General features: G+C 51.8%; 1 protein-coding gene across 9 annotated transcripts in view; it reads right to left on the reverse strand.

The window, feature by feature from the left end:
• The window catches only part of MPRIP (myosin phosphatase Rho interacting protein), a 133,506-nt gene that overhangs the window by 91,935 nt on the left and 17,552 nt on the right, over window positions 1-24,019 (reverse strand). For all 9 annotated transcript variants that reach the window (XM_074320837.1, XM_074320834.1, XM_074320835.1 and 6 more), the window contains exons 2-3: window positions 10,542-10,619; window positions 8,638-8,703 (exon numbers count right to left, since the gene is read on the reverse strand). In XM_074320837.1, the coding sequence (XP_074176938.1) occupies window positions 8,638-8,703; window positions 10,542-10,619 (144 nt within the window). The remainder of the gene's footprint in view (window positions 1-8,637; window positions 8,704-10,541; window positions 10,620-24,019) is intronic.

Raw genomic sequence — 24,019 nt, forward strand, 5'->3', positions numbered from 1 at the left:
TGCAGGCACACTGGGGGACACAGAGAAGACCATGGCTGTCCCTTGATGGCTCATGGGCACTCACCACAGGCAGGCAGTTAATTACGAGTTTGCTGTCCTTGAGTCGCCACTTACGTAGCTGGGAAGAAAGGTAAGCACAGCAGACTGTCCCAGTGAGACAAAAGGCACTCGCTGGGTCAACGTGAAGTCGCCCAATCCTCTCAGTGAGGTCTGAGAGCCAAAGAAGGCAGATTCTCAGGGGAGGCCTTCTGAATAAAATGTTCACAGCCGAGTCGGGACGATGGCAGAGTGACTGGCTCCCAGCAGCCCACCGGCAGGCGCCGAGCTTCTCCCCCGACGGGGCTTAGGACTCAGTGTCCTGTCTCTGCCTCCAGGAGCTCGCTGTCCCGCAGGGGACGCCCACAGGGAGGTGTGTTCTGGGGATAAGGGACGGAGGGAGGAGGGTCACGTATGACCTGGAGCTTCTCCTGGTTCCTGAGAACGATTCAGGGTCACCTGGCAGGCATTTTTTTGTTCTCATCCAGCTGACCCGCGTCACCCACTCATTCCTGCATGTCCCTCTCTAGAGTTTTCTTCTACAAGGATCAGGCCATCCATGTAAAAGATTCTAACACCGTACGTGCAGACGTCTGCACAGCCCAGACTCAGGGCCTGGTACATAAAATGTCAACCCTTCCCTCCCCACCCACTCCCCTCCCCAAAAGGCAACCCACAGGCCACACAGTGGGACCAGGCAATCAGGGAACCTGGCTACTCACCCCACACTTCCAGCCTGTGATGCCTGCACTGGGTCTCCCCACCAGTCCAGACCGAGGTCATCTCTAGAAACACCTCTGCTCTACCCGCCAGAAGTCTGCTCTGTTTTGTGTTCAAACAGCCCAGGATCAACCATCGGTGGCTTCCAACCCCAGCTGTTGCTGGAAAACATATGTGGAAAATGTCACCTGGGCCAGCGCGCAGAGTTGTCAATGACCAGAGAAAGCTACCAGAGGCCGGAGGCTGCACTTTCCAGTAGATACCAGGCTCCAATGTCTTCCAAGCTCCGCCCCAACTTACATGAAATGGACGGGAGGGGAGAGACTTAAAGTTCAGCTCCCAGTTTTCAGAGAACAACATCTGCACCGAAGGTCCCAGAGAAACTGACAGAAAACGTCCCTGCATCTGCAAGGGACATACTGGGTGAAGGCTCATGCATCACAGTGACTAAAACTTAAGGAGAAGAGGCAAGCGGCACCTGTGGGCTTCACCACTGCCCCGACCTTCTGCCAGCAGCACTCGTGTCAGCTGAGAACAGCTCCCGGTGGTACTTGGGTTCATCCATGCCCCCCCCTTGCTCACTAACGATGCTCTGAGGCAGGAAGCCCAGAGGCTGTGCGCAGGCGCCCTTCCTGCGCCGGGAGACTCCGACACAAACACAGGGCCTGCAGCAGCCTGTCCCTTCCAGCCGAGGAAGCCCTGCCGTACACGATGAGTCCTCACAGATTAGACTTTATCTTCAACATACTTAAGAGTCATTAAGCAGTTAAAGGTGACGACATCCCTCCCAAAGAGGTGAAAACTGTTTTCGGCTGTATGATTAAGGACACACGGGATACGGCACTCAGGTCTAAGGCCCCCACATCGAGAAAACTAACGCGAGTGCGGGTAGGACACCCAGCACAGCGGACAGACGCACCTTCTGAGGCCGCGGGGCGGTCCCCGAGTTCTGCACACCCCCAGACCGGGCCCCCGCCGCGCAGCGACGCTCCCCTGTTCCTCACAAACATCAGCCCTGCACGGGTCTCAGGGTTCACCTAGCAAGATGGCTGTCCATGCATCAGCCAACATGGGCAAATGTTCAAAAAAACAAGTCCATTGTTTTGGAAAAATATGGTGTTAAATGGTCAACACGAGAAGAGGTGCCTTGCCCACACGGGCATGTGGCTCCCTCGGCGGCAGGAGGGCAGCCACCCATCGGGGACACTCCTCACTGTGGGTGGGGGGGTGCTGGGAAGGAGGCACTGGGACGGGTCCAGAACTGCAAGGAAAGGAGCACCAGGCTGTACAGGCTTCAAACTTGTGTGAAGGACCCGTGCAGCACCCCATCCCACTTACCGAAAGAAGTCCCCAGCCTGTGTCTGCAGCAGCACCGAGACCCCGAACGTGGGGCCCCTGCAGGGCCGGGGCACTGCTCCCCCTTTAGCAGCCCCTGTCTTGCTCACTGGGCTAGTGTAAGGGTGGAAACACTTCTGAGTTCAAAGTTAATTTTTAAAACTACCATTATGAGCACAGTAAGCCCGGGATTGGGGAAGAGCAGCCGAGCGGAGGCGGAAGGAAGGAAACCCAGGCTCGTTACAGGCCCAGCATTGCTGCAAGGTCCCTACGGAGGGAAAACAGGCAGAGAGGACGGCCCTGCTCAAGGTCGCTCAGCCAGCAACAGAGGAACCCATTAAAAGCCCCACTGACCGGACTCCCAAACTAACACTTCCTACACCCGTCGGCTCCAGGCACCTAACACAGCAGGCCTGCCTGTGCCCTGGAGGCCAAAACCATGTGGGAGAGAAGCACAAAGGCCAAAGCAGGCCCAGCACACAGCAGACTTAACACGTCTAACAACATGAGACGAAGCTGTGAAAACCGTCTGTGGTTCTCCACGCCACCCCATCCTCTGAACACGAAGCCCCCGTGCCTGAGGAAGCCCCGCTGCCCCTCAGACAGGCACAGGGGTAACTACCGTTCTGATTTCCACCCATCTCTGACTTTCCGTTCACGCGTAAACCCAGAGCAGGCCTCAAGTCAGCTTAGTACAACGAACTTGAAGACACCAGGGAAATGACTGTGGCTGTCGGTCTGTGGCTGCAGACACACCGGAGGGCGGGCAGGATGCTGAGCCAGTGTGGCCCTCGGCCAGCGCCACTCCCCGCCCGCACGCGGGCAGCAGATGCGAGCCGAGCCAGCACCACTGGACACAGAGGACAGGGTCACATTCTTTTCCCAGAAGGCGCCTCACCTGGTTACAAACTGCAGTCCTGTCCCTTACAAGGTCTGTCCCCCACGATCTCGCTGAGCCTGTTTCTTCATCTGTGAAATGTACATAATCATATGAAGCCATGACGTTGTGAGGCCCCCACTGAAGATGGTGCCTGGGCGGGGCACGTGCTCCTCCGCTCTCCGTGACAGCAGGAAGGTGGCGCATCCCCACTTTCCTCCCACAAGGCATCGCTGACTGCCCAGGTCGCACACCACCAAGGAGCGAGCGCATCGTGCTTTGCTCTGGTCTAACCCCGGCCTGTGCACGTGGGTGCCAATGGGCTGTGAGCTTCACCACGACAGAGACCTGCTTTGGCCACGTGTCGTTCCTTCCCCTGCAGCACTTGGCTCTGTGGTTACCACCGAATCACACACATCGGCCTGTCCAGAGAGCTTCAAGTGGAGGGAAACAAAGCCAGAGCTTAAAGCAGGGCTCCCCAAGCATCACAGGAGTGCTCACACCGCGATGCCTGGGCCTTGTCCTCAGAAGACACGCACGCAGGGGGACATCTGCACAATGTGTGATGGGACAGAGGGCTTGGCTGCAGGGGAGCAGAGAACCTACAGGGCAGGTCCTGAAAGCCGCAGCTGTGGGGCGCCAGCTCCGCGCTCTCCCACCGCCCTGGCACCCGTGTCCTGCTCAGGGCTTGGACTCAGCACCAGAAGTAGCCCGTTTAGCAAGAACAAAGTGAGCGAAGGCCCTGAGGTCCCAGCACCCGCGGGACTCCGTCCTACAGGAAGCAAAGTGTAAAGGAGCCAGACACCTGCTGGGACGCGACGTCCTCTGAAGAGCGTTCAGACCAAGCTCACAGCTTCACATGTCAGCACAGACATCCCAGAGTAACTTCTCTGGCTGGACCTCCGCATCCTACGGGCCCGACAAAACCACAGCTCTGCCCTGAAGGAAAGCACATACCCAGGAGCTGAGACTCTTCCCTATCACGTCTAGGGCTGTGACCTGAGCTGCGGGTCTTGGCAGCACGGCCCCCCCGCCCCCCCAGTCCTGCAGCTCTGGGCGGGCCTGACTCTCAAGGCCTCTGAAGGCAGAGGAGGGAGACAAGCCCCCCACACAGAGAACCCACACACCTGCCACGGAAGCATGGGTACCATCTCACTACGGTTTCCACGCAGGAGAGACCCAGCATCAATTTGTTTCAGCAGACAGGGTTCAAGAGCATTAGACCCACCACAATTTTTTTTTAAAAGTCAAAATCATAGTGATAGAAAGTAGAACGGGGTTGCCAGGGGCTGAGGGGAGAGGGCCGGGGAGCTAGTGTTTAACAGGGACAGTGTTTCCATTTTGGATGGAGGTGATGTTTCCACAACATGAATGAGCTCAATGTCACAAACTGGATTCTTGAGAAAAATTAAAATGGTGAATGCTGTTACGTATACCTTACCATACTTAAAAAACAAAACAAATAAGCAAACCTCAGATCATCACTTTTGCCTGGCTCCCAGGAGGAAAAGGAAGGGAACATAAAAGCAAGAGCCCAGCGTGCTCTAAAACTCGGGGCCCTGCTTCCCCTCTGGATTTGGTGCTTCGCCGGGAAAGCCATCTACTGCGACCACGGTGCTCTGACTCTCCAGCACGTTAGCCTTCCTCCAAAGCTTGAGAAGTGGCAGAACTGGGTACAGTAATGTGCAGATTACAGGGGAACAAAAAGCAGAGAGAGGCAGCAGTTCGGGTTTCTCGATCCCTCACTCAATCCACTCCTGAAAAATCCGAGGCGCGGCCTCACGGCCCCAGCCCCACTGGTCTGCGAGGCTGCCCTGAGCCCACTTCACCTCAGCCTGTATTCGGGAAATTTCTTTCCCTTTTTTGGGTAGTTTGCCTTTTCTCCACACCCACCAGTTACAGGGTATGTGGGTGTTTCGAGAAAATATTTCCCAAAAAAGGAAAAGTGATTCCCGAGGTTAGTCCTATCTCAGAGCCGCCCGGGAGAAGGCACCCCTCAGTCCCGGACGGACGGAAGTGGGCCCGGCCCGAAGGCCCACACAGACCGTAGCAGAGGACCCCAGGGAGAAAGACCTCTCGAAACAGCCCCCAAGGCAGGCACTGACCCAGGGACTGGGCCCCCTCCCCCTCGGGCCCAGACAACTTCCCCCTCGGAGCCTGTTCTCTCTTCGCTGGGGAACCATTCAGAGCAGCACCCAGAAACGTACCTAATCCCTCTTTCAAAAGCACCCCCGTTCCTACCTTCTCAAGCTGAAAGCAGAAATGCTGCAAACAATGCATTCAAAGTTGGTTAGTTCAACTCAGACAAATATTTACCAGATCTGTGCCATCTAAGCCCCTGGCCAGACAATGCAGGACACCAAGAATTATCAGGGGCCCAACAATGAAAAAAAAAAAAAAAGATCATAATCTAGTTGGTAAGTAACATTTAAACAAATGAAAATAAAAAGTAATATTGTATAAAAAGTCAAGTAATTTCAAAAAGATTGTGCCCAAGTGTTCAGGGAACAGCCCAGCCATAAAATGCTACAATTTATGACAGGCAGAAGGTTAGCTGGGAGGGCGGAGGGGGGCTGGAGGGGGGGGTGCTGCAGCGAAGCTTGGCAGGAGGCCGCCGGCTGCTCAGAGCTGCTGCTCTTGGAGACCAGCTGCAAGATGGGGCCACGATGCAGGCACCGTGGTCTGCGCAGGCCCCGGGCAGTGGCACCTATATGCTCCCCGGGTAGAAACCGCGCACAAGCAGTGCTGCCAGCCCTGTGGTCACCTGATGTGCAGACATTCCACAGAAACCCCTCCACACCAGAAACACGCCCAGGCCTACGACTGGCCCGTCATACCAGCCATCAGGCTAACCCTGCCCCATCACCTCCTTCCCTCCCAGGAAATCTGATGGCTGGGTCCTTCCACGCCTTTTGAGAACAGGGGTGATAGCAACTCAAACTTATATTTTAGTTAACAAACATAAATAAGCCACTGAGCAGATCTCGCAGGGTTTCTCAGTCTGGGCACTGCTGACGTCGGGCTGGATCCTTCCCTTGTTGGGGCTGTCTTGTGCGCCATGGCGCGCCTGGCGGCATCCCTGGCCTCCAGCCATGAGGTGCCAGTAGCACCCCCTCCACCCCACGCAGCTGTGAGCATCCACGTTGAGTCCAGACATTGCCAGGCCTTGGAGGCACAATGGGTCTCCAGCTGAGGACCGCAGCTCTAGACACTCAAAGTGAACACTTCTAGCAGGTCTGGAACTCAGTTCACACAGGAGCCTGTCTGAAAGGCTCTCCTGCTCTAGGGGGAGGCAGGCGTCCAGGCTGCAGGAAAGCTGAGCTCTCGATTGGAGCGCCAGGATTCTGGACGACTCACTGGGGAGTGGCCATGAAGAACAAGGCCTGATGCAAACTACTGGGGAGCAGGAGTCCCCCTGGAAGCCCCAGGCCACTGGGCAGCTGGCACGTGACTGCCTGCCTCACCCAGCCTCTTCTCAAGTTCAACCCAGACGCTTCCTTGCAACTTTCCCCATAGGACCTTCTTAATACATAAGGGCAAACCCTTGCTGTATGAAATATTGCTTGAAAGGTATTTCAAAGCAACTGCCACTGATTTTTTTCACTCAGAAATAATGCCGCTTTATTCCCTGGAGGTGCAGTGTATCTGCGCTGCCCACAGTTGGGCAGAGCAGCACTAACTGGCTCCCATGCCCTGTCTCTTCAGCTCCAACGCCATCTGCCAGAAAGTGGGCATGCCCTCAGTGCTCTCTCTGCAGTCCAAGTTTTTCCTGGGGCTCCTTTCTCTTCCCACGTTGCTGGCACAGTCCCACCTCTGCCCTAGCAGCACACGAAATAATACCCAAGCAGCATCCAGGTTGCTGGGAGACCAAACGCACGTACGGTGTCGGTCCTCCAGGCTCAGCGGTCTCAATTATTTAGGAGCGGCTCTTGGGCTACACATGTGCTCTGCGTTCGTGCCGACACAAAGCTCCCAGGAGTCACCCTCTGTGCCTGTGCGACTGAGCTGCAGGGAAGAATGAACTGTGCTGGACTCCACTTAGATTTCTTGACCAGAATTATCGGTCTCCAAGGAAAGTCCAGGGAATTCTGTTTTGCGGGATGGTTCATTGCCCAGAGCTGCCTGAATGTAATCCAGCGACCTGCGTGGCTCCTCCTGTCGTGCGAGTCTCTGCGGGGTGGCAGAACAGGTCAGCCAGGCACAGGGAGGACCACGTAAACCTCAGGGCTCGTAGCAGCCCAGCTCCCAGCCCAGGGCTACTGCTAGCGCAACAGCCGAGTCAGAACACACAGGAGCAGCGCTGGGCCTGCGTCAGGCTCACTTCCGGTCCTCAAAGGAAACGAGTATCCAAGTGCATCAGTTCCCTTGCTCCCCCCTCTAGCGAGTCCCACCACCCCACTGACACCTCCAATCCAGTCACCTGAAACTACTCTGGGCCACAGATGTTTTCATGGCCAAAACCCACTGTGGCCCATCTGCATTGTACAAATACGCTCACAGAAAGAATGAGAAGGAAGAAAATACTTTCTAAGAAGGACCCAATGAGGTGATCGTCAATACAGAACTAGGTATCGTACTGATTAACTCCACACCTGGATATCATACCCATTAATTCATCCCAGAAACAAAACACAGAAAGCACCACAACACAAAGAGCAGGACCCACATGTGAAAATGGACCCACTTACGGTCAATTCACCTGTGAGCTGTAACAACCACCCTAAAATTCAGGGGTCCAGTCGCGAGGTCCCTGGAGAGACAGCCATCCCTGCTCACATTTCCAGAACCTGATCTCACCCCTGCAGCAAAGCAATGAACTCTGGGTGGGAGAGGGTCAACCCACTCTACACATGTGACTAGATTTTCCAGGACAGTCCCAATTTAAAATGCTGCCCAAATGAACGCACACACACTCTCACGCACTGAAGTAGAACAGGAAAAGGTACTCAAATCTTCCCTCTTCAATCCTTTATAAAGCTTGGAATTCCGTCATACTTCAGTTAGGAGAGAACAATCTCCTTTAGACAAATAGTCAAGAGACATAATGGGTGGAGAAAGAAAAGCCAGAACATTCTACCTGGCTGGTTTTCAGGGTTGCCTCTGGACCACAAGCAATAAATATGCATCCAGCTCGGGAAGCAGGAAGCAGACTGGGGGTGGCGGGGCAGGAAGGAGTCCGGGTGCCCTGGCTCAGTGACCGCAGGGACAACGACCTCATGACCAGGAGGCCTCAGATCGATGGGATGAGCAGGACCAATGACAACGCTGGAAGGCGGGACGGTCTTGGGACTACGGCACACGCATGCGTGTGTGCTCACCTTCCACACACAGGCTCACGGCCCGCTGCCGTCTCCCCCCGGGCCCACAGCCTGTCCTACTTCTAACCAGCAGCGCTCTGGCTGAGCCCTACTTCCATCAGCCTCGAACAGAAGCAACTTCCTCCCTTGCCACGTACTCTCACCCATGACGACCGAAGGCTCCTCAAACCAAAGGTCTGGTGTTAAGGGTCCTCTCTACCAGTTGCCGCAAGTGCTTCCAAAATTCCAGACTCCACAATGGAAGCCCAAGTGAGAGCACACAGCTGCTGCGCTCACAGACGGTGCAGACGCAGCCACAAGGAAAGACCTGCTGAAGGCTGGGGACAGCGAGCAGCGCAAGGGGACACTCACCATCTCATCCAGGGCGTAACGCAGGAGGCCATGCTCGTAGAGGATGAAGAACCGCCGCTGCCATTTCTGCAAAGGAGCACAGAGCGGGGTTTAGGAGGGTTCTGGTCCATCTCCACCTGCCGGGCCGTGTGTCTAACAGCCCTGTAGCTAAACAACGCTGGCTCCACAGCTTCCATTCCTGGGGTATTTGGCAGGAAAAGCGGGACCCCAGGCTGGACGAACAGTGATGTGTTGCCTGAGGCCCAAACCACCAGTGTGTCTGCACACGAGTTACTGGTACTGAGATCTACAAAAAGGCTGGGTTACCGTAACTGGCTCCTGAGGGGCAGAGATGTCTTAGTCAGCTCTCTGTATTCTTTATGCGCCCAGCACAGAGCTTGTCACATAGTATGTGTCAATACTGATTTGATGAATTACCTGACATGCTATGGAAAAACCTGAGAATGCCAAGCATTGATTCCCCAGCTCGGAAGAAATCTAGGAAACTGCTATCATAGGTTGTTCCTATGGTCCATAGGGAGTGGGAGGCGGGAACAGACAGGCAGGCTCTAGTAGTCACTGAGAAGTGAGCGTAACAAAAACCAAACGAAGAGGAGTAAGATCAGGGGGAGCGATCCTGATGTCTATGGGGGTCCGACCGGCAGCGCCCCCTCTACTCTCCCCCAAAGGCCCGGCGCTGGGAACGAGGGGGTCCAATGGCACTGACAGCGGAATAGAGGACCACGAGGGGATGTGCTTTCCTCATGAGCATCCATGACCTACCTTCAACATTTCAGAAAGCCCAACAAAATTCATACTTTTATTGGCAACAGGGCCCCAGGAACTAACTAAACTATCATATCTCTTTGCTTTGGGCCAGAATGATCCGGTTTCTAATGATTTTCCCATGAGAAGCTGGGAACGCCAGTTCTGTATGACCTGAATACAAACAGAAGGGCCCTGCTCCCTGGTTACAGCAGGCGGCAGGGACAGGACGGGACACTTGGATGGTCTTACAAGGAGGACCCGTAGGAGACTGGTTCCACGCTGGGTGTTCAGGCGGAAACTCTCACTGAGAAACACTTCCAAGGCTCCTATTTGTCATCCTTAAAGACAAAACCCATTCTAGAAGGAATCCCAAAGAACCCAGACACAGTGAGGTCTGTGGGACACCACGACCCCCACCCCAGAGTGTACATTCAGGCTGGGGGCAGCAGAGAGCAAGACGGGGTCAGAGGCTCTCCAAGGGAGCAGGGCACAAGAACGGAGCACAGCTGGGCTAACGTATGGGGTACGGGTGGGAGCACCTGGAAAACAGAGTGTGGAAAACAGTGTTTTAACTGTAGTCAAACCCTAAGGGGCGAAGCCACTGGTCAGGGACCAGTGGCTTTGACCTTCTGGCTGCCCCAGCAGCCTGTGCACAGGGGGGCCCGCCCTGGGCCGGGGTGCCCGGGACAGAAGGAGAAAAAGCAGTTGGCCCTCGAGGACTTCCTCCCTTCACTAGCACTTATTTGCTGAGCCCCTCGCTGGGGAGGGAGGGAGGGAGGGAGGGAGGGAGGGAGGGAGGAAAAGTGAAGAAAAGAGGGGAGGCAGGGCCCTGGCACTAAAGGAACTGGGAGCCTAAGTGGCACAATGCAAACATTTGCTGAACTGCCCTCTTACCTTTTCCACTGAACTATTTCTAGAGTCAAGCTGACCCATGGAACAGGCGTGTGAGCACTTTTCATCCTGAAGGGATCACCAGGTTTCACTATGTGTCATTGAGACTTTTCCTGTGGATCTGTGGGTTTGCCCTATGGGGACTTGCTGCTGATCCTGCCATCCCAGGAGCCACTGTCAACTCCCCGGGCCCTTCTTCACTCCGTCACTGTGCCCTGAGGGGGCCCCCTGCGGTCCCGCCCAGGAGTCCCCTCTGATCCTCTTACCCGAGAGCGATGCACTGGGTTGTCAAAGTCGGTCCCGTCGGGCGCCAGGAGCAGCCAGCCGCCATAAATGGGCTTTGCCTGGAGGAGAAAAGGGCAGGTGTCAGTGGCCTTGGACCAGAGAGAGAACAGGCTCCACAGTCAAGTGAATGACAGGCACGTGCTGGAAACAGAAGTCCCCTCTGCTTAGCACACTCCACACATCTCACTCCCCAGGCATAGCCCAAGTCTCCAAAACAGACGTTTCGAGATCAAAATGCTCCTTGGAGATGTGTGGCATCTGGTATGGAGAGTAGAACACAAAACCCAGCGGGAATCTGAGAAACGGCAGAGCACAGGAACTACTAAAAACAGACGCCTCCCTCAACTTCCTGACCGAGCCAGCCAGAGGGAAAATGGCGTTTCCTTCAGTAACCATGTGAGCGCATGTGTGCCAGGTGCTGGGCATAGCACGTGAACAAGAGGCACAAACCCTCCTCCTGACGGAGAAGAGACGCTGCTTAGTGATCACAGCGAGTGCCAGCCCGAGAACCACGTCACTGGCCATATGACCTGGGGCTGAAAACCCTCAGTGTCAAGCCCCCCTCTGAAAGGAGGGGGTGGATAATAACTGTATCTACACCTCATGACACTTACATGAGGACTGATTAGAGATAAGCAGGTAAAACAGCGCAGCCGCTGTGGGAAACAGTCTGGCAGCTCCTCCAAAGGTTAAACCCTGAGTTCCGTACAATCCAGAAATTCACTCCTAGGTTTATACACCCAAGAAAACTGAAAGTAGGTGCTCCAAAAAAAAACCCTGGCCGTGAATGTTCACAGCAGCACTATTCACAATCACCAAAGGGCAGAAACAAGCCCAATGTCCATCAGCGGATGCGCAGGGAAGCGGCTGTGCCGAGCCACACATGGGCTGCTGCACAGCAGTAAGAAACCGTGAAGCACCGCCACACGCGCGACATGGGTGAACCTTGAAGACTTTTGTTCTGAGCTTCAGGGGTACAAAGCAACATGTGAGTTAGACAGTCACCCCCTCACAAAGCGATCGCCCCCAGAACCCTGAAGCCACTGTGCTGAGGGAGAGAAGACAGACACACACCGTGTGATTCCACTTATGTGAAATGTGCAGAACAGGTACGGCCACTGAAACAGAAGGCACATTAGTGGTTGCCAGGACACGGAGGAAGCGAGAACGGGGAGGACTTCTAACAGGTATGGGGTTTCTTTCTGCGGTGATGAAAATCGTCTGGAATTAGACAGTGGAGACGGCTGCATGACCTGGTGAATATGCTAAAAACTACTGAATTGTACACTTCAAAAGGGTGAATTTTATGGAATGTGAATTATATCGCAAAAAAATTCTATGAGGAAGAAAACATTGAGCATAGAGTTTGGTCTCTAAGTGCTTAATAAATGTTAGCTATTATTACATGTGTATTTTCATATTCAAAGAAACGCCCTCAGCCGAGACCCTGGCAGTAGGCGCTCAGCATGAGCTAAAAGATCCAAACAGACACCTGGCTGGTGAGAAGGGCTTGGGAAAGCCACAACCAGGCCCCTCTGTCCACTGCTCTTTGGAGGGCAGTAACACAAATTAAAACCCAACCCTCTGCCTGCTGTTTACACACAAGGACTGTTCTCTGAGTAAGCCTAGGGCGCCTCCTAACACGCTTTTTATTTAACACTCTCCAAACCGGGAGGCTCCATCAAACAAGCTCATTTGACAGCTTTGGAACCTGTGAGTCAGAGAGGGACAATCACTTGCTAGAGGACCCACAGCATCCGAGTGAGCCAAGAACACTCTTTTCTCGCTTCTGCGGGGTCCATAAGGCCCCCAGGAGAAGCGTGGCTTTTCCCTGAGAACGTGAACAGAGAAGGTAAGAGGGCTTTGGGTACGGCTTAGGCTGAAGGAAGGGAGAGGCTGGCTTTGAGGACACACGGGAGTGGGTGCTGGCAGGGAACCAGGGGTTAGAGGGACACAACCCAGGAGGGCCATGACCTGGTATATGGCATGAAATTCTGCCTGGGAAAGCAGAAGCCAAGAGAGTAGAGGTCTGTTTTCTCAGCAAACAGCAGCGGCGCCCAGCCGTCCCCCAGGCAGGCGAGCACTCTCCCGCACCCAGGGCTGTGCACACTTGGCTGAGGCCTGCACACCGGATGGAGACGTCGGCGCTGGGGCAGGTATCCTGGGCCAGGTGACTCCCCACTTCGCCTCTCAGCCGACCTGTGCAATCCAGTTAGCCCACGGTCACGTCGCCTCCATTTCTGTCTGGCTGTGACTGAACACCACGCTCCGCGTCTCAGCCGCAGGGCTTCGGGGCGACTGCACATTATCAGCTGTACCTACCTGACCTTCCTGAAGGGGCAGCGGGAGCGCTGAGGGACCGGCACGAGACCTCACCCCAGTCCACTGGCGTCACTAGTCACTCAACACACGTCTGCTCAGGCCCACTGCACGCGCGGCCCGTGTGCTGGACACCAGGGAGCCGGCCAGAACCCGCCCTGCTGGGCCATCACTTCCTTCTACAGATCACCCCAAAGGGCCCCTCTCAGGTGTACAGGTTGTCCTGAAAGGTGGGAAAGCCTGGCCAATGGAGGGCACAGGGCAAGAAACAAGTGCTCTGGGAGGAGGATCAGGCTGGGAAGGGCCTTCACCAAGGCAAACCCACGGTGACAGAAGGATTCGTGGTGGCCTAGGGCCAGAGGATGCACGGGCTGGGGGGTGACAGCTAAGGGCTCTAGGGCTTCTTTTTGGGATAATGAAAATGTTCTAAAATTGACTGTGGCGATGGTTGCATACCTCTGGAAATACACGGAAAATCATCTAAGTATACCCTTTAAATGGGTCAGCTGTACGGTGTATGATCGTTAGCTCAATAAAGCTGCTAAAAAACTCATTTACCAAGCCATGTGTCAGACAATGGGGAAGCAGAGATAAATAAGAAATTGCTCCTATTTTAATGGGTTCACAGTCTGAAGGGAAGGCAAACTAATGACTCCTCTCCCACACCTAAGGAAACCATGTCTGGGTTGGGGTCGGGAAGCGAGGGCGGTCACTACACGTTTTCAAGTGAATGCTCCCCGCAGTGAGATTTTGGAAACTTCATTCAAAGAGACAGAGACAAAGGGTCAAAGGGCAATAACCCAGTCCACTGGTTTGTAGGAAGGGAGGTGGAATGTGCCAGACAGAGGCCAGAGGGGAAGCAAGAGGCAGAGGGCACAGGCCTGAGAGAGCTGGGGGCAGAGCAAGAAGCGTCTAAAGGGCTGACACGGTGCCTACGGCTAGATGACCAGAACCTCCAGTGTCCGCTATGCAACTCTGGTCACTGGGGGACAGCGCTGCCACCAGGTGAGCAAATAGGAGAGCAAGAAGGACCGTGACAGAGGTGAGGACCCCTACACACACAGGCGAGGGGCCGGGCGGGGGGACAGGAGCCTCTGGGCACAGGCACAGCTAAAGCAAAGGTGCAGCACTCCAAACACAGGCTGACTGCAGGCGTGGGGCCGCGTCTAACGGTGCAAAGCAGCTCATGCTGCTTCCCTCCTGCAAACTCTTCAGCGCCTCTCACTGAGACCATCACACTCTAACCCTGCCCACACGCCCAGAAACCACCAGGATGTTCCACTCAGAGCTTCCCCCTCCTTGGAGAGGCTGCGGTCCTCACCCGGCCACCCGCCCAGGAAGTGCTGCAGCTTCTCCCACTATTTCTCAGACTACCTGAAAATGCCAACAGCAGGCCCAGCCACGTGGGGAAGTCCAGAAGCGCCCAGCAGAGCCACTGTCCCATCCCACGGACTAGAGGCTCACGAGCAGTTGTGTTAAGGCAACAGGGGGTCCTCCCTCTTAATTCTCACCTTCTGTGGGGGCCTCACCCCAAGCAGCGTCTTCCTGAGAACCTGGGACAACCTGAACGGCAGACTGAGAAACAGACAACCCAGGACAGCTGGCACGGGAGTGCGCTCTAGAAACTCTGAGTGGTATGCTGGTTTCGTGGTTTTCTGGCCGGGGGTTTTCCTCCCTTTGGGGGCGTGGGGGATACAGAAGACGCAGGAATCTGTTGTCTACACTAAGGATCGAAGCAGGGCTATGAGGACCCAAAGGACGGGGCTGAGCTCTGTCTGCAGCAGGCTCCGCTGGACAGAGCACACTGGCCTAGACCTCACGTGAAAGTCCCGCGTGGAAGCTTCCCTGGCCTGCTTCCTGGACAATTCACCTCAGCCTTCCCTCACAGACCCGATAAAGCAGAGGCAACTGGTGGTCTGGGTGGGCTCCTCAACCCAAAGCCCTTCCAAAAAAGGTTCCCTGAAACGTCTGCTTCCTGGAAGATGGGGTAGATGTAATTTTCCCTATTCTTCTTAAGTACAAATAAAACCCTTGACATTGTATATAAGCCAAATCCAAGGAGACTCTGAAAGGTGGAAGGAAGAAGGCAGATGGTCTGGGGACCTCGGGACCCAAGAAATGACAGAGGTACATGCTCTGCGTTTTCTTTTCGCCTCATTGTCCCAGATCAGAGACTGGAGGCGCAGGAACCTGGACATGCCAGTGGGCACACACAGAAATATCCCCAAAGAAGAGCCTGCTCTCTCCAGCCAAAGAGCCAGAGAAGGGACAGCCTGGCAAGACAGAGAACTCTTAGACAATAACCACCCCACTCCACCCAGACACCACAGGAAACACGCAGCCCCACCCCCACAGCCACCATGCCAGCTGAGAGGCACCCCAGCATCCCTTCCAGGGAGGTCAGGTATGGAGCTGGGACTTTCACCCCCACCCAGCTGTAACAAGGCTTCTCCCTCTCCCAGCTGGGGCAGTGTCAAAGGAGGACAAGTGGGGAGCTGAACTCCCCCTGCACCCCCACAGTAACAAAGAGTCTCCTGCCTGAGGTGTCAACAGAGGCCCAGCAGGGAGACTGGGCTTCCACCTCCACCGAAAGTAAAAGGCAGTGGCTCCCCTTCCCCAGCTGAAGCAGTGTCAGGAAAAAGCCAACTGAAAGAACAGGTCAAAGACAATCCAGGGTCACCTAATACAACACGAAAATGTCCAGGTTTCAGTTGAAAAATTACTGTCATACCAAGAACCAGGAAAATTGCAAACTGAATGAGCAAAGACATTTGACAGAAGCCAACACCAGGTAGACATGTCAGAATTACCTGATGACAATTTTAAAGCAGCCATACTACAGTGCTTCAACAGAAATTATGAACGTGTTTGGAATAAATGAAAACACAGAAAGCCTCAGTAAAGAAACAGGAGATGTAAGAACCAAATGGAATTTCTGAAACTGAAAAATACAATGACTGAAATAAAAAGCTCCATAGACGGGCTCAACAGCAGAACGATGGGAACCAAGGGAAGAATCAGTAAAACTGGAAGATAAAACAATGGAAATTACCCAACCAGAAAACAGACTGAAAAAACAAATAAGAGAAGAACAGAGTCTTAGAGACCCGTGGGACTAGAACAAAAGGTCTAACATTTGTGTCATCAGCATCCCAGAAGGAAGGAAGGAAGGAAGGAGCGACAGAAAAAGCACTCAGAGAAAGAATGGCCGAAAACTCCCCAAACCTGGCAAGAGTGGCAATCTATAAATTCAAGAAACTGAGTGATCCAAAGGGGAAATCCAAAGAAATCCACACCAAGACAAACCAAAATGAAATTTCTGAAAACCAAGGACAGAGAAAAACTCTTGAAAGCAACCAGACAAAAACAACAGCTATGGATAGAAAAAACACACAAATATAATAACAGTGGATTTCTAATCAGGAACCACGAAGACCTGAGGAAAGTGGCACAATATTTTTCAGGTGCTGAAAGAAAACAACTGTCAACCCAGAAACCCACTGAAATATCCTTTGGAAAAAAATGGAAATCAAGACATTCTCAGATGAAGGAAAACTAAGAGAATTTGTTTGCAGACCTACCCTAAAGAAGTGGCTAAAATTAGTTTTTTAAACAGAAACGATAAAAGAAGAAACCTTGGATCATAATAAAGGAAGCAAGAACACAGTGAGCAAAATTACATGAAATCAGGCTTTCCTTCCCTTGAGTTTTCTAGGTTATGTTTGACAATTGAAGCAATAATTATAACATTGTCTAATGTGGTTCTAAATTATATAGAGGAAATACTTAAGATATTGCATAGGAAAGGACAAAGGGGTGTAAAGGGAGGAACTCCGTTCAACTGAACTGATAAAGTGATGCCACCAGTAGACTGTGACAATTTATATATATATATAAAATACATATTTGATATATAATATATATAATATATACACACATATATAACATAATGCCTAGAGCAAGCACTAAAAAATCTTTATTAAAAAAATCACTTTAAATAAGTCATCAAATTTATCATAAAAAAATGAAATTCTGAAAGAAAAAAAACGTTCAAGCAGGAAGATAAATAAAAATCAAAAATAAGTATGACTTAACATATGAGTAATTATACTAAATGTAAATGGTCTAAATACACCAATTAAAGACAGACTGACAGTGGATTTTTAAACAATGACCCAACTATATAGTATCTATAAGAAACTCACAGGCAGGTTGAAAGTAAAAGAATGGAAAAGATACATTATGCAAATATTAATCAAAGGAGAACAGAGTTACTGTATGAGCATCAGATAAAGCAAACGTCAAATAAAATGACCAGAGTCAGAAAGGAACATTATATAATAACAAAAGGGTCAATTCACTAAGAAGACAAAGCAATCCTAAATGTATTGTATATGCACCAAACAACAAAGCTACAAAGTAATATGAAGCAAAAACAGATAGAACTGAAAGGAGAAATAAAGAAATCCACAATTATAGTTGGAGACTTCAACACCCCTCTCTCAACAACTGACAGAATAACTACCGTGTTTCCCCGAAAATAAGACCTAGCCAGACCATCAGCTCTAACGTGTCTTTTGGAGCAAAAATTAATATAAGACCCGGTATCATATTATATTATATTATATATTATATTATAGTATAGTATACCCGGTCTTACATTATATTAAAATAAGACCAGGTCTTATATTAATTTTTGTTCCAAAAGACGCATTAGCGCTGATGGTCTGGCTAGGTCTTATTTTCAGGGAAACATGGTTGACAGAAAATCAACAACGATACAAAAGAAATCAACAAAACCATCAACCAACAGAATCTAGTATAGACAGTTATCAGAACAGTCCACCAAAAACAGCAGAATACCTCCTCACACACACATTTTTAAGAGCGCACAGAACATATTCTATGATAGATCATATCCTGGGCTATAAAACAAACCTCAAAAGATTCAAGGAACTGAAATCATGGAGTATATTCTCCGACCACAATGAAAGCAAATGAGCTATCAATAAGATAACAGGAAAATCTCCAAATATTTGGAAACTAAACAATACGCGTCTAACTAATTCATGGGTCAAAGAGGTAATCTCAAAGGAAATTGTAAAAGATAATAAGAACACATGAGAATTTGTGGGAAACAAGTAAAGCAGTCCTGAGAGGGAATGCTATAGCACTAAAATGCTTAGATTAGAAAAGAGCAGAGGTGAAAGACTAAATGTTTCCCCTCTAAGATCAGGAACTAGGCAACGATGCCCACTCTCCGAACTCTCATTCAACACTGTGCTAGAATTTTTAGCCAGTGCAATGAGGCAAGGAAAGGAAATAGAAGGCACACAGATCAGAAAGAAGAAATAAAATATTTACAGATGACATACAGTCTATATAGAAAATCACAAGGAATCTATAGAAAAAACACCTAGAACTAGTGAGTTCAACAAGGTTGTGGGATATAAGACTGGTATACAAAAATCAATTCTATTTCTATATACTAGCAATGACTATGTGGACACCAAAATGAAAAATGTAAGACCATTTACAATTGCTTTTTAAAAATTAAATACTTAGGTGTAAACCTAACAAAGCATGCACAGGATTTGTATGCTGAACACTACATAATGCTGATGAAAGAAATCAAAGATCTAAATAAATAGATAGACATATTGTGTTCATAGACTAAGATTCTAAAATGTGAATTCTCCCCAGATTGATATACAGGTTTAATGCAATTACTACCAAAGCTCAGCAAGACATTTTGTAGCTACAGACCAGATTATTCTAAAATGCATATGGAAGGGCAAAAGAACTAGAATAGTTTTTTTTTAAATTAAAAAAGAAGAATGAAGAGGGCGGAATCCACCTACCTGAGTACAAGACGTATTATACATCCGCAGTAATCAAGACTGTGTGGTGTTAGTGGAGGTCAGACATGTCAGATCAATGCAACAGAAGAGAGAACCCAGAAACAGACCCACACAAATATGCCCAACTTCATTTTTGACAAAGGTGCTAAAGCAACTAAATGGAGGAGAGAGAGTCTTTCAACAAATGGTGCTGGAGCATCCACGAGCAAAAGGTAAATACGTAAACCTCAACCTTATACAAAAATTAACTCAAAATGGAATATAAACTTAAATTAGAAAATTAGACTTCATTAAAAACTTTGGCTCCACAAAAGAGCCTCTTACGAGGGTGCAAAGAAAAGCCACCGAGTGGAATAGCTGCAAACCAAATACACTGGTACCTCGGCTTTCAAACATAATCCGCGCCGGAAGCCCGTTCGAGTTCTGAAACGTTGGAAAACAGCCGCCAGCGCGGCCTCAGGATCTTGCACTCAGCGGAAGCCATGTGACGTGTTAGAAAACCGAAGCATTTACTTCCAGGTTTACGGCGTTCGTAAACCGAAATGCTCGACAATGCAGACGTTCGAAAACTGAGGTACCACTGTATCTAACAAAGAACTAGTATCTAGAATATATAAAGACCTCTCCAAACTTAATAGTAAAAAAAGATCCAATTAGAACCCAGGCAAAAGACATGAAAAGGTATTTTACATCATTGGATGTGAAAATATACACAAGGCAAATAAGCACATGAAAAGATGTTCAACATCACCAGCCATGAGGCAAATTAAAACAACACAAGATAGTACTACATACCTATCAGAATGACTTAAATAAAAAAAAAAACACACACAAGAAACATGGTGACACCACCAAATGCCGGCAAGGCTGTGAAGTACAGTTGACCGTTGAACAACACAGCTTTGAACTGCGCAGGTCCACTTACACGAAGACTTGTCCCATGAACACCTGCGCTGTGTTCAGCCTGCAGGTGGGCGTCCTTGGCTGCACCAGGCCAGCCGTGTGCACTGATCTCCGCCCTTTGCCACAGGGGACTTGAGCAGCCTCGAATGTTGGTGTCCACAGGGTGGGATGAGGGTGTCCTCGAACCAATGCCCCACGGATACTGAAGAACAACTTAGTGTTGGGGGAGTCCAAAGTTATATGTGGATTTTCGACTGCACTGGGGGTTAGCGTCCCTAACCCCTGAATTGCTCAAGAGTCAACTGCATATAACTCACACATTGCTGGGGGGAACGGAAAATAGTACGCCACTCTGGAAAACAGTTTGGCAGTTTCCTAAAAAACTAAACACGCAACTACCATACAATCCAGCAACTTGCAATCCTGGGTATTTATTTATTGCAGAAAAATGAAAGCTTACATTCACACAAAACTGTACACAAATGGTTACAGCAGCTTTATTGTAAGAGCCCAAACCTGGAAGCAACGCAGCTGTCCTTCAAGGGGTGAGTGGTGACACCAACTGGTACATGACACCACGGGATACTCGTCAGCAATCAAAAGGAACAGACCATTGATAACCCAACCTGGATGAACCACCAACGGGCTGTGATGAGGGCAGGAAGCCAGTCCCCAAAGGTTACACGTCGTATGATTCATTCCTGAGAGGTGGAATCCATGGAAATGGGGAACAGATCGGGGGCTGCCAGGGGTGAGGCGGCAGGAGCGGAGGGAGGGCTCCTGCCATGATGGAGGGGCCCGCAGCTTGTCTGCACCGATGTCACTGTCCTGGCTGTGACACTGGGTGTCATTTTACAAGAAGTTACCACTGAGGGAACCTGGGTGACGGATACACGGGATCACTTCTTACACTGCGTGGGAAGCTACAATCATCTCAAAGTTAAAAAGTTTAATTAAAAAAAAAAAAATCAAACTTGTAACTTCCCGGATGCTCCCTTCAGCCACACACAGGGTAACACTGGAAGGTCGACCTGCCCCGTCCCAGAGCCAGAGGCCCCCGCCACGAAGCCTCCGCAGCCACTACAGTCCGCTGGGGTCGTGCCCAGGCCGGGCTGCGCGGCAGGCGCTCTCCTGGCCCTTCCAGCGGCTTCTCCCGGAGGCCACGCACATGCCTCTGTCGGGCCTGCCCACTTGCCCACAGAGAGCTTTTCCGCCCCGCGCCTCCGCGCCAGCCACCTCAGGCACACGTGGGTCGCATCCTGTTGCCCAGCCGTGTGGGCGCAGGCCACGCAGGCCGAGTGGGTGGGCCGCGGGCGTTGTCCAGCTGCCACACGGGTGCTGCCCAGAAGCACACAGGCCTCTGCACCCAGCCACCCAATCGCAACCTGCTCCAAGGGCCCACATCACACACTGGGCTCTCAGCTCCACGTGGCCTGCCTGTGGTCTAAACAGCAGAGACGGGGAGCCAGTGCCACATTCTCACAAGTGGTTAACTGCACTTTTCCTGTCCCCTTGGGTTCACACAGCCTCAGAGCATGTGGCATTGAGACAGGCAACCAGACACGTCACATGATCCAGTACTAAAGAGGGGAGACCCAAAACCATCAATGCAAAAGGATCCCACCCTTCCCACCCCCTGGTATAATCCCATCATCCTGAAGTCCCTCCACCATCTGGGGCACCCTCACCTTCCAGAGCGCACCTCCACTTACAAACACCTTCGACTCCACGGAAGAGGGCGATTCACTGTCCCCTGTGCAGGCCGCTCAGAATCCAGCAGTCCCTTCACATATGGTAACCAACTCAAAGCCAACTGTTTACGAAGATGGTACCACAGCTGCTGCGGCCATAAATCCAGGACACCCCGGCCTCCTCCATCTCTGAACTGCTGTCACACTTCCGCCTCCCAGGGGAGCGAGAAGTATGTTTCAGGCCTCGGCGGTGCACAAGCGGTTCTCGGGTGCAGGGTTCTCTGCCCCTCCCGCTGGCAGCCCCCTGCTCACCCTCCCACGTCCCACTGCCCCAGCCCGAGCCATCCACGGGCGCCTTTTCCAACACCTTAGCTCCCATGGGGAGGAATCTCGCCTCCGTCTAGTGAGGTGCCCAGTGCAAAGCGGGGCTCTGGTGATGAAACGACAAAGCAAACACAGGAATGAATCAGTGGACACACTCTGCGTCACCACCACCCAGCTGAGAACTGAGCTGTTCCCTAACCACTGGCCAAATACCGGGGGGAAGGCCTGCCCAGCCACGACCTGGGCGACCCGGCCCACACCTCTGAATGGTACACACGGGGCTCCCAGGTCCCCAGGGCCCCAGCTCCTGGCGGCTGAAGAGCCAGCAGACGGCGGAACTGCAGCTGCATGTCTCCCTTCTCTGAAGCCTGCCCAGCACACCACCACGCGTGCCACGCTGGCAAAGACCAAAAGCAGATGCGCTGTGGGAAAGCTGGCGCTCCCAGAGCAGCAGTGTGACCACATGCAGCAGGAACGATGACGTCTCCATGCTCCCGCCCAGTAACGCCACGGCCAGAAACTGAGCCTAAAGAAATAAGAGAAGCAAAAAGTTCCACTCACGATCTGGGAGGAACCATGTCCAACAAGGAAACGGTGAATGAATGCTAATTTATCAACTCACTAAAATATTCCGCGGCCATAATTACAAATAATTCAGGCAGCCTCCAGAGTGCGACCCCAGGCATCCACGGAACCAGCGCCCTGCAGAGCCAGGGACAGCACCCGCTGGACGTGAGCAGCAGAACGTCCCCGGAGCCGCGAGAGCTGCAGGCCCTCAGGCTTCAGCCACCACAGAAAGGCGCAGTCCGTCCCCTGAGGGCTCTCAGGTGCAGACCAGCCGTGAGCAAACCAGCAGGGCAGGGTGCAGAACTGTGGTCTCTGTTTATAAAATGCTGCAGGACGCAGACAGATTGGGACTCAACAAGAAAACGTTTTCTGCTGGAATCATGAACAAGTTCTGGATTTTTTTGCTTAATATTACTGCTTTTGGTAAAGTAATACTACCATGTAGCACCTAATTCTCCGCCCTCCACCAATGGCACGCCTAACAGCTACGAGGAGTTAGTGTAAAGACCTGGCCTGGGAACCAGGAGGCCCAAGCTCAACTCCTGGTTCCATGACTTACTCAGGCGTGTGGCCCAGCACATTATCTCTGTGAATCTCATCACCTACAATAATAGAGAATACACGTCTTTCTGTATCATTTTTTAAAAAAGTACGTCACACACAAACACACCCTGGGTCACAACATCTCAGAGTCTATGCACACAGCTGGTGCCCAAACCAAACTGGGGGCAGGGATGGGGAACTGGCAGTGTTCAGGGAGTGAGCCCCACAGTGGACGTGGTGAGTGTGGGGGTCCCAGAGCAGTGATGGGCAGGCCCGCAGACGGAGCCCAGGGCGCCCGACGGGGGGTAGGGCCAGAGCACGCAAACCCCACACGGGCTGCCCTCACGCCAGGCCGAACGCCTCAATTCCAAGCAGAACTGTTCCCATGAAAGTTATTCAGGAGGAAACGTCCAACGCAGTCCTGAAGAAGGATCCATGTCTGTAGGGACCAGTATCCCAGCTCTGGGGCGATTCCTGGGGCAAGGATTTCTAGGCCAAAGGTCGGGTTGGGGCGCTGCACCTGAGCAGTAAAAGTAGAGGCAAATGGCGCTATGGTAGAGGGTTCATTGAAAGACCACAGGCCGGATGTGTGTAAATCAGGCTTCTATGTCTTCTCTGCTTTTGGGATTGGTTCCTTGCCATTTTTTTTCCAGAAGAGTTTCTCTGTAGAAATGCTTCCACACCCATAGCAAACAGACTGTTTAATACTTTCTACATTTCAATTCTAAGAGAAATGGTGCCTGGGTAGCAGCCGTCTGGCTAGCTTTATAAGCTTCTAAACTATAGGTGACGTCAAGGTCACCTATCTTTTCTGGGACATTCCGATGTAAGTCAGTAAAAGGAGACGTGAGCAAATGTCAAAGTGCAGTCTCCGGCCGTCCCCCCGCCAAGCCCACCCAGATGGACAGCAGAGGAGCAGACAGCTCTGAGCACAAGCGCACTGCGGAGGAAAGTCTGTCCCTAGAGCACATGCCCATCTGCCTGACCCACAGCGGAGGTCAGCATGCACCCTGACTGTGCCAGTAGGGCCACAGGCCCCAAGAAACTGGGACTTTTCTTCTAGAACAACCTGCCAGGGCCGCTCAGCATTGGCATCACTGCAGGTCCCTCGAGAGCCCTTACACAACTTGTCCCCACAGTGCTACACGGACCAGACAGTGTGCAACTCCTCTCTGAGACTCACCCAGGGCTTCGCAAGCCCCGAAGAATGCCACCTTGCTGGCCGTTCCGTTCTGGACCCAGACTATGTTG

The sequence above is a fragment of the Rhinolophus sinicus genome, linkage group LG15, assembly GCF_036562045.2.
Source record: "Rhinolophus sinicus isolate RSC01 linkage group LG15, ASM3656204v1, whole genome shotgun sequence".
Lineage (NCBI taxonomy): Eukaryota > Metazoa > Chordata > Mammalia > Chiroptera > Rhinolophidae > Rhinolophus > Rhinolophus sinicus.